The sequence below is a fragment of the Carcharodon carcharias genome, chromosome 15 (genome assembly GCF_017639515.1).
Source record: "Carcharodon carcharias isolate sCarCar2 chromosome 15, sCarCar2.pri, whole genome shotgun sequence".
Classification (NCBI taxonomy): domain Eukaryota; kingdom Metazoa; phylum Chordata; class Chondrichthyes; order Lamniformes; family Lamnidae; genus Carcharodon; species Carcharodon carcharias.
Window position 1 is genome coordinate 27,251,974 of NC_054481.1, and position 10,213 is coordinate 27,262,186.

Genomic DNA, 10,213 nt, shown 5'->3' on the forward strand with positions numbered 1-10,213 from the left:
GTGAGAAAGATAGTGATGAACTTCAAGAGCACAAAGGCTGGTGAAATGAGTGGACCCACGGCAGATGAAATTTAATGAAGGGAAATGGGAAGTGAAAACATTTTGGTAGGAACAACAAAGAGAGGCAATATAAAATAAAGGGTGCAATTCTAAAGGGGGTGCAGAACAAAGGGACCTTGGTATATATGTGCTCAGATTGTTGAAGGTGGCAGGGCAGGTTAAGAAAGTGGCTAGAAAAGCAAACCGGATCCTGGACTTTATAAATCAAGGCACAAGAGTACAAAATCCAGGATGTTATGATGAGCCTTCATAAAACATCGGTTTAGCCTCAACTGGAGCATGGTGTTAAATTCTGGGAACCATACTTTTAGGAAGGTTGTGAAGGTATTAGAGGGTGCAGAAAACATTTACAAGAATGGTTCAAGGGATGAGAGACATCAGATGTGTGGGTAGATTGGAAAAGCTGGGGTTGTTCTCCTTAGAGCAGGAAGGTTGAGGGGATTTGACAGAAATGTTCAAAATTATGAGGGCTGCATTCGGGGTAGAAAGGGAGAAACTGTTCCCTTTGACAAAGGGATTGAGAACCACAGGACATAGATTTAAGGTGAATGACAAAAGAACCAAAAGTGGACGTGAGGAAAATCTTTTGTTAATTTTACACAGAGTCGTTAGGATCTGGAATGCACTGCCTGGGAGCGTAGTGCAGGCAGGGTCACTTGTGGCTTGCAAAAGGAAATAAGCGCCTGAAGAGAAAGAAATTGCAGCTCCGTGAGGAAAGGCGAGGGAGTGCGAGTAGCCAAATTGTTCTTGCAGGGAGCTGACATGGACTCAGGCTGATTGTATCATAGATAGTTACAGCACAGAAACAGATCAATCTTCACATCCCATTATCCATCTTCCAACAGTCCGCACTCTCCATTTACCTGGCCCCATGGGCAGGGAAGGCCCTCGCCCACCTCTGCCAGGGACAGGTCCCATCCACAGCCTTGGCCCATCCACTAGTCCAGACCCTGCCCTCACAGCCAGAACCTACCCTCATAGCATCAGCCCCACCCCATAGCCTCCACAGCACCTCACACAGGCATGTCTGACCCTGACCCCTTGTGCTCCACTCCCACCCTCTTGACTAGACCCCATCTTCATAACCCCAGTCTCTCGTACATATTTGGGAGCAAGGCCCATGGGATTGCCACCAGAAAAGGAAATTCCCAGCACACACTCCCATCACCACCTCACCCACTCTGTTCCAATCTCTAGCCTTGAAACACATGCAAATCACAGCAATCGGCAGCCCCATCCCAATACTGCCATCCCAGTTACGATCAGTTAACCCAACTTCGCCCAAAGACCAAACCTGTGGCCCGGCCTGATATCGATGTCTCTTTTTTAGAGTCATAGTCATTGAATCATTGGGTTATACAGCAGAGAAACAGGTCTTTCGGCCCATCATGTCCATGCCAGCCATCAAGAACCTTTCTATTCTAATCCTATTTTCCAGCACTTGGCCCATAGCCCTGTATGCTATGGCGTTTCAAGTGTTCATCTAAATACTTCTTAAATGCTGTCAGGTTTCCTGCCTCTCCCACTCCCTCAGGCAGTGTGTTCCAGAATCCAAGCACACTCTAAGTGAAAAAATTTTCAAATCCCCTCTAAATCTCCTGTCCCTTACCTTAAAATCTATGCCACCTGGTTATTGACATCTCCGCTAAGAGGAAAAAAGTTTCTTCCTATCTACCCTACCTATGTCCCTCATAATTTTGTATACCTCTATTAGGTCCCCCCCTCAGCCTTCTCTGCTCCAAGGAAAGCAACCCCAGCCTATCCAGTCTCTTCATAGCTGAAACACTCCAGCCCAGGCACCATCCTGGTGAATCTCCTGTCTACCCTTTCCAGTGCAATCACATCCTTCCTATAGTATGGCAACCAGATCTGCACACAGTACTCCAGCTGTGGCCTAGCTAACATTTTATACAACTCCAACATAACCTCCCTGCTCTTATATTCTATGCCTTGGCTAATAAAGGCAAGTATCCCAAAAGCCTTCCTAACCACCTTATCTACCTGTGCTGCTGCCTTCAGTGATCCATGGGCATGTACTCCAAGGTCCCGCTGATCCTCTGTACTTCCTAGGGTCCTACCATTCATTGTGCATTCCCTTGCTGTGTTAGTCCTCCCAAAATGCATCACCTTACACTTCTCAGGATTAAGTTCCATTTGCCACTGCTCTGCCCATTTTACCAGCCCATCTATATCGTCCTGTAATCTAAGGCTTTGCTCCTCACTATTTACAACACCACTAATTTTCATGTCACCTGTGAACTTACTGATCATACCTCCTATATTCACATCTAAATCACTAATGTACACTACACACAGCAAGGATCCCGGCACCGATCCCTGCGGTAAACCACTCATCACGGGCTTTTAATCGCAAAACAACCTTCGACCATCGCCCTCTACCTCCTGCCAGTAGCTAATTTTGGATCGAATTTGCCAATCTATCCTTTCACAGGATGTGGGCATCACTGGCTAGGCCAGCATTTATTCCCTATTCCTAATTACCCTTGTGAAGGAGGTGGGGAGCTGCCTTCTTGAACCGTTGCAGTCCGTGTCATGTGGGTGCATCCACAGCACTGTTAGGAAAGGAGTTCCAGGATCTTGATCCATTGACAGTGAAGGAATGGTGATATAGTTCCAAGTCAGGATGGTGTATGACTTAGCGGGGAACTTCCAGGTGGTAATGTTCCCATGTGTTTACTGCCCTTGTCCTTCTAGGTGGTAGAGGTTGTGGGTTTGAAAGAAACTGTCAAAGGAGTCTTGGTGAGCTGCTGCAGTGCATCTTGTAGATGGTACACCCTGCAGCCACTGTGCGTCGGTGGTGGAGGAAGTGAATATTTAAGGTGATGGATGGGGTGCCAAATCAATTGGGCTGCTTTGACCTGGAAGTTGTCAAGCTTATCGAGTGCTATGGAAGCTGCACTCATCCAGGCAAGTGGGGAGTATCCCATCACACTCCTGACTTGTGCCTTGTAGATGGTGCACAGACTTTGGGGAGTCAGGAGGTGAGTTATCCACTACATATTTTCCAGCCTCTGACCTGCTCTTGCAGTCACAGTATTTATATGGCCAGTCCAGTTCCATTTCTGGTCAACCCCAGGATGTTGATGGTGGGGAATTCAGCAATGGTAATGCCATTGAATGGTTAAATTCTCTCTTGTTGGAGATGGTCATTACCTGACACTTGTGTGGCATGAATGTTACTTGCTACTCATCAGCCCAAGCCTGGATATTGTCAGATCTTACTGCATATGCACACAGGCTGCTTCAGTATCTGAGGAATTGCGAATGGTGCTGAACATTGTGCAATCATCAGCGAACATCCCCACTTCTGACCTTATGATGGTGGGAAGATCATTGATGAAGCAGCTGAAGATGGTTGGGCCTCGGATACAACCCTGAAGAACTCCAGCAGTGATGTCCTGGAACTGAGATGATTGACCCCCAACGACCACAAGCATCTTACTTTGTGCTAGGTATGACACCAATCAGTGGGGAGTTTCCCCCTAATTCCCATTTACTCCAGTTTTTCTCAGGTTCCTTGGTGCCACACTTGGACAAATGGTACCATGAGTAAAAGGGCAGTGGGTCTCACCTCAACTCTTGAGCAGGTGGGGACACTTCTACAGGGTTTAGGAATGGGCTCGGGGGGAAAGAAACCAAGGTTCCTATTTCTCATCACTATCTTGGGCCTGTGCTAATAGGTTGCCTGGAAGTTCAGTTGCTATGATGGAGGAATGGCCACATCAGCGATGGCTGAACTGTAGCCAGAGCAACTTCAGAGCTAGAGCAGAGAACATTTTGATGGCAGAGGGAAACTAAAAGCAGAAAGACTCTCAGACCAACCTCATTTGGGAATGATATAAAAATATAGATGTACAGTTAAATATATTGAGGAATATAAGAACAGGAGGAGGTCATTCAGTCCCTTGAACCTGTTCTGCTGCTCAATTAGATCATAGCTGATCCGTATCTACGCATCTTAGTTACATATCCTGTCATACCAACAAAATCTATCAATCTCAGTTTTGAAATTTTCAATTGACCCAGCTTCAACAGCTTTTGGGGGTTGCAGATTTCTTTACCCATTATGTCAAGTAGTGCTTCCTGACATCACCACTAAATGGTTTAGCTCTAATTTTAAAGTTAAGCCCCCTTGTTCTGGATTCACGTCCATCCCAGAAGAAATAGTTTCTCTCATTTACATGCATGTGTCTACTCGTGTGGCTATTTTGGCTGCTGCTCGGAACCTGAACGCACTTTTTTGTGCCCTTTGTTTTCCCTTTACACCCCCTCCCCCTCCTGTTGGCATGCTTCCTTTCAGCCCTCCTTGCTTGGTACTGTGCCCTCCAAAATCTCTATACCAACCCTTCAGCTCCAACATTGGTGGTGGTGCCTGCTGTTGCCTGCTCCCAAGCTCTAAAATTTCCTCAAACCTCTGCACCTCTCTTTTCTCCTTTAAGGTGCTCCTTAAAATTTACTTTAACCAAGCTTTCGGTCATCTGTCTGAATATCTCCTGATGTGGCTTGGTGTCAAATTTGATATGAAAGCGCTTCTGGGATGGGTCTCGGGACATTTAACTACATGAAAAGCGTGATATAAATGCAAGTTATTATAGTCTGTGAAGATAAATGTACTAACACACATACATATATTTATCTGTAATCATACAAGAAAAGTATAGATCAAACCTGAAGTGTATGCAAACTAGACTCCTTTGAATGAAGATATCGCAGCATGTCTGCATAATATTTAGTAACAGAGTTATCCCTGGAACCCAGAAAACACATCATTAAGCTCACTGTTTGAAAGAAATATTTCACTTATCACTTCTCAAGTTGAATTATGGGAATTCTTTCCCTCCTATCTGAGTGGATTAGAAACTTCTACAAGAGACATTCCAATCTGTTTTTTTAACTGCAATTTTTAAAAAAAATCATATAACCTATTGTCCCCATTACTCAGTAGGATCATACATTCTAGGGAAAGGACCCCAATTGTGAATGACCTATTATCAATTCTCTAGTCAACTATACCACTGCCAGGTGCAGGATAAACCTCTTCTGCTCTGCCCCAACAGTGCACTTTAATACAACCTCAGGAGTTCACTCACCCATACTGCACCCGCATTACTTTAACCACTTTCCCATACCAGCTAGACTTGTGGCTTACAGCCACAATTCAGTGGGGAGCACTCTTGCCTCCATGTCCGGAGGCCATGGATTCAAGTCCCCACTTCAGTATGAAATCCAGGCTGACACTTCCAATGCAGCCTCAGGGAGGTGCTGTCATTTGCAATGAGTTACTCAAGCAATGCCCTCTCAAGTGGATGCAAAGAAAAACTGTACGTTATCATTTTAAAAAGGAGCAGGGGAACCCTCCCCGGTGTCCTGGCCAATACCTATTGCTAAACCAACATCCCAAAAACAGCTGATCCGATTATTATCTTATTGCTGTTTGGGGGAGCTTGCTGTGCACAAATTGACTGCTGCATTTCCCATATCACAACGGCGGATGCACTTTCAAAAACATACTTAAATTAATAACAAATTGCTTTAGGACATCCTGAGGTTGGAAAAGGTACCTTATAAATGAAAGTTTGTTAATTATTTCAGTTGTTTTTAGATAAATCAAAAGATCTCACCTGAGGTATTCGAGTGCTTCGATAGTTCCTGAAAAAAAAATGAAGAAGGATTTCAATGTTTAAAAAGCAAATGTTTAAAAACCAACAGTTCTGGCAGAAGGTGTTTCATACAGTTTGATTCCAATAAAAATGAGAGAATCTTACCTTCTATGTATTTCCCATCCAACAACTTATCCTAAAAATAAGAGACATGTTTAAACTGTCAAACCCATCAACATCAGCAGCAGGAAACAAAGGAAAATGGAATTTAAATTAAATCCTGTCACTAACCAGTATTTGTCTCAAGTCAGCTGGTAAATCTGTAAGAGGAACATCCAGTCAAAATAGATACGTGGCAGAAAGAAAAAAAATCAATTTTTAAAAAATAATCCTCTGCATGAACAGTGAGAGATTTTGTGCTAGTTAAGGTGTCAGTCCTGGCTCAGTGGGTAGCACTCTCACCTCTGATTAAGAGTTCAAATCCCACTCCAGGACTTAAGCACAAAAATCTAGACTGATGTTCCAGGGCAGTACTGAGCGAACATTACAATGTCAAAGGTGCTGTCTTTCCGATGAGATGTTAAACCAAGATCCTTTCAGTTAGACGTAAAAGATTTCAGGGCACTATTTTGAAGAAAAGCAAGGGAGATATCCTGGTGTCCAGGCCAATATTTATCCCTCAGTCAACATCACACAGACAGATTATTCAGTTGTCATCACCTGCTGTTTGTGTGAGCTTACTGTGGCAAATTGTCTGCTACGTTTCCTCCATTACAAGAGTGACTACAATTCCAAAAGTACTGAATTGCCTTTTAAGCATCTTGAGACATCCTGAGGTCATGAAAAGCTGTACAAAAACAAGAGAAACTGCTCATTTTGTTCTCTGTCAGTCGAGAGTCACTGCTCACATGTTACCATCACCTGAGAAGTTATTCTTCATGCAGGAAAGGGCTAGTAAAGAGGCAGCAGTGGGGCGAACCACAAATTAACTACTGATTACTATCCAGGGGCCAGTTTTGGAAATACCCGAATGTACACATCAAGTTAACAGCAGCATTGTTGTGGGGAGGGGTGGAGGGGCAGTGATGTGTTGGTGTGGAAAGAAGACAAAAAGAATTAAAAAGCATTTCCTCTTTACAAGGGGCTCCTCTGGGGACTCTCCACACTTTCTGGTGTAACCTTTACTTCCTTCTCCAAGATTTATCGCATGTACTTGTGTAAAAGTCAATTTTTTAGAGCAATTTTTCAGTCAGAAGTCATGGGGTTGACTTTTACATGGGTAATGTTTTCGAGAGGTTGTCATGTGGGTTAATTTGAGCCACATTTAATGAACAAAGTGACATCTCCCGGCTAGGAAGCTCAAGTATTGCTAAATTAACATAAACAGTTTTTTAAACCCATTATAAAAGGGAGCTGATGTCTTAAATAAACTTTTCAAACCCAATCCTCCACTCAATAGTATCAACCACCTACCAGTACTGCTGCAAAAAACCTAGTCTGCAATTATATTTATACTGCATTTTATAAAAATATCCTTCCTTTGCTACAGTTTTTGAGTTATATGTCAGTGAGTCCACCTTCTAATCTAAAGTTCCAGACAATATTCCCTCCTTTTTTAAAAAGGAAAATAAATCAGCATTTATAATCTCAGCTGCTAATCCATCACTCTAATTACCTCTTTGTAACTTTTATGACATTTTTGCTATCATTACCCACCTTCCAGTGAAAGGTCCTTGACCTGAAATGTTAACTCTGTTTCTCTGCTGCCAAACCTGTTGAGTATTTCCAGCATTTCTGCTTTTATTTCAGATTTCCAGAATCCACAGTATTTTGCTTTTGTTGAGAAATATTTGGCTGGTTTCGCTCTTACCTTTCCAATTGTAGTCTTAGCATTTAAAACAAGGGCTTCGCTCTTCCTGATCTCACATACCCTTTGGTTCTGAAATTTTTGGGCCATGATTCTTGAAAAACTAGGGTCGAATTTTACACAAGGCATATGAAAAATTATGGGTTTTTAGGACAAAAACCATGGGGTCGACTTTTACACAAGTATATACAGTATATCAGAAAGGTTTAAAAAGTACAAATTTACCTTGAATTTAAATGGAGATTTAACCAGGTGGAGTAAACAATAAAACAATTCTATGTAAGGCACCTTTCAAACTCTCCCTCCACTGACCTGGGTTTATTTGAAGATTATTTGAAAGACACTGATGCCTAGAAAAATTAAAAAGATATATTTCTTACTTTCGCCTGGACCTTCACCAACAGTGAACCCAGCTTGGCAAAGACTCAGGAAGACCAGCCAGATCCAGAAGTTTGGTTGCATCTTTACGCAGTGTCACCGTGTTCCTCCAGTGGTGTTGGTGTTGCTACTGTGAACATGTATGATGAACGATATTATGTGAAACATTTCCCGCAGAATCAGGTAATGGGAAGATTCATCATGAAAAGATCAGAGATACAGGATTTCCATTCAGCTGGTCCAAGCTTGACAAGGTTAAATTAAACCACCAGTGGCTTTATTTCCACAATACTAATTTAGTAGATGCTCCAAATAGAGTCAAATGGTGCAGAAGGAGGCCAATCTGCCCATTGTGTTTGTGCTGACTCCTTGAAAAGAGCTAACCAATTCATCCCATTACCCTGTTCTTTCCCCACAGATCATTGCAAGTAATTAACCAATTCGTCTCTTGGAAGTTACTATTGGATCTGTCTCCACCGAGTTTTCAGGAAGCACATTCCAGGTCACAACTTATGGAGTTAAAATAAATTCCCATTTCCCCACAGACATTTTTGCTAATTATTTTAAATGTGCCCCCTTTGGTCAATGATTCTTTGGCCACACCAACAACTTGTATTTATATAGCACCTTTAATGCAATGAAACGCCCTAAGGTGCTTCACAAAAGCATTTTAAAACAAAGTATGCCACCAAGCCACACAAGGAGATGTTAGCTCAGGTGACCAAAAACTTGTTCAAAGATAGATTTTAAGGAGTTTCTTACTGGAGGAAAGCAAGGTGGAGACCTGCAGGTAGGGATTTTCATAGCTTAGGGCCTAGGTAACTGAAGGCACAGCCACCAATGATGGAGCTATTATAATTGGGATTGTACAAGAGGCCAGAATGAGAGGGACACAGATATCTTGGGAGGGTTGTGGGGCTGGAGAAGATTAAAGAAATAGGGAAAGGCAAGGGTATGGAGGATTTTGGAAACAAGGATGAATGTTTTAAAGTAAAGATGCCATTTGACCGGAACCAATGTAAGTCAGTAAGCACAGGGATAATGGGAGAATGGATTTACTGTGAGTTATGACACAGACAGCTGAGCTTTGGATGACCTTAAATTTAGGAGGATAAATGTGGAAACAGTTTCTCCTTATTTACATTATCAAAATCTCTCATAGGAGAACAAACCCCACTTCTCCAGTCTCTCCACATAACCAAGGTCCCTCATCCCTGCTACCATTCTACTAAATTTCTTTTGCACTCTCTCTGAGACCTTACTATCCATATTAAAATGTGATGCCCAGAATTGGACAAAATACTCCAGCTGGGGCCAAATCAGTGATTTACAAAGGTTTATTAGAATTTTCTTGCTTTTGTACTCTATTAATAAAGGCAGGAATCCTGTTGCTAAATAGATAGCATACCTAGGTAACAACCTTCTCAGCTTGTCCTGCCACTGTCAAAGTATCATGTAAGTGAACCCTGAGGTGTCTCTGTCCCTTCATCCCCTTTAAAATTGTACCATTGATGTGATCATTCTCGAGAAGTAGGCATCATGAGCAAAGTCACCTTTTATTATCCACAGGATGTGGGGGTGAGCCTATTTCTTCATGACGTGGTGCTTTGATATTGCCAAGGGGTTTGCTTGACCATTTCAGAGTTAATCACATTGCTCAAGGTCTGGATTCACATATGGGCCCAGACTGGGTAAGGATGGCAAGTCCCTTCCCTAAAAGGAAGCGAAGCAGTTGGGTTTTTATGCCAATCGGATAGTTTCAGATTCTTTTTGGGACAAGTTCGCCGTGCATAACTGTTTTTACTCCTGGTCTACCAGATAGTCAGGCAGGCAAAAATCATTTACATCATTACAAAAAAGGTAATGTGGAAATCTGTGAGAATCACAAAGATATATGAATGATAAATAAAAGGATAATTGCAGCTCAGAGTCTGAGTATTTGGTTTATGTGCTCCAGGGATTTTATAACTGTTATCAAGACTACACTTCAATTTATTTTGATTTCTTATTAAGAGTACATCAGACATCCTTCAGTTGAAGATAACATGGTGATGTTCTGCTTAAAAAGTTAAACAGTATCAAGGACAAAGCAATAACAAAAGGGCCAGAACCAATGGCAGCTGTTCATTTATTCTACCATTCACCCCTCCCTCAGACACTTGCCCCATATCATTCCCTTTGGCTCTATCCCACTAAGTCTTTTGTCATTTAATCTCTCCTGCCCTCTAACCTATCACAGGCTTTCCCTTTTGTCTTTCTTCCACCCTCACCCATTTCACTTGCTTAA

The 10,213-nt window shown here is 42.4% G+C and overlaps 1 protein-coding gene across 1 annotated transcript in view; it reads right to left on the minus strand.

Moving 5' to 3' along the window:
* The window catches only part of LOC121288352 (otoancorin-like), a 46,132-nt gene extending 38,122 nt beyond the window's left edge, over positions 1 to 8,010 (minus strand). The window contains exons 1-5 of the mRNA XM_041206906.1: positions 7,929 to 8,010; positions 5,973 to 6,001; positions 5,847 to 5,877; positions 5,703 to 5,730; positions 4,750 to 4,828 (exon numbers count right to left, since the gene is read on the minus strand). Coding sequence (XP_041062840.1) covers positions 4,750 to 4,828; positions 5,703 to 5,730; positions 5,847 to 5,877; positions 5,973 to 6,001; positions 7,929 to 8,010 — 249 coding nt within the window. The remainder of the gene's footprint in view (positions 1 to 4,749; positions 4,829 to 5,702; positions 5,731 to 5,846; positions 5,878 to 5,972; positions 6,002 to 7,928) is intronic.
* Between the last annotated feature and the right edge of the window lie 2,203 nt (positions 8,011 to 10,213).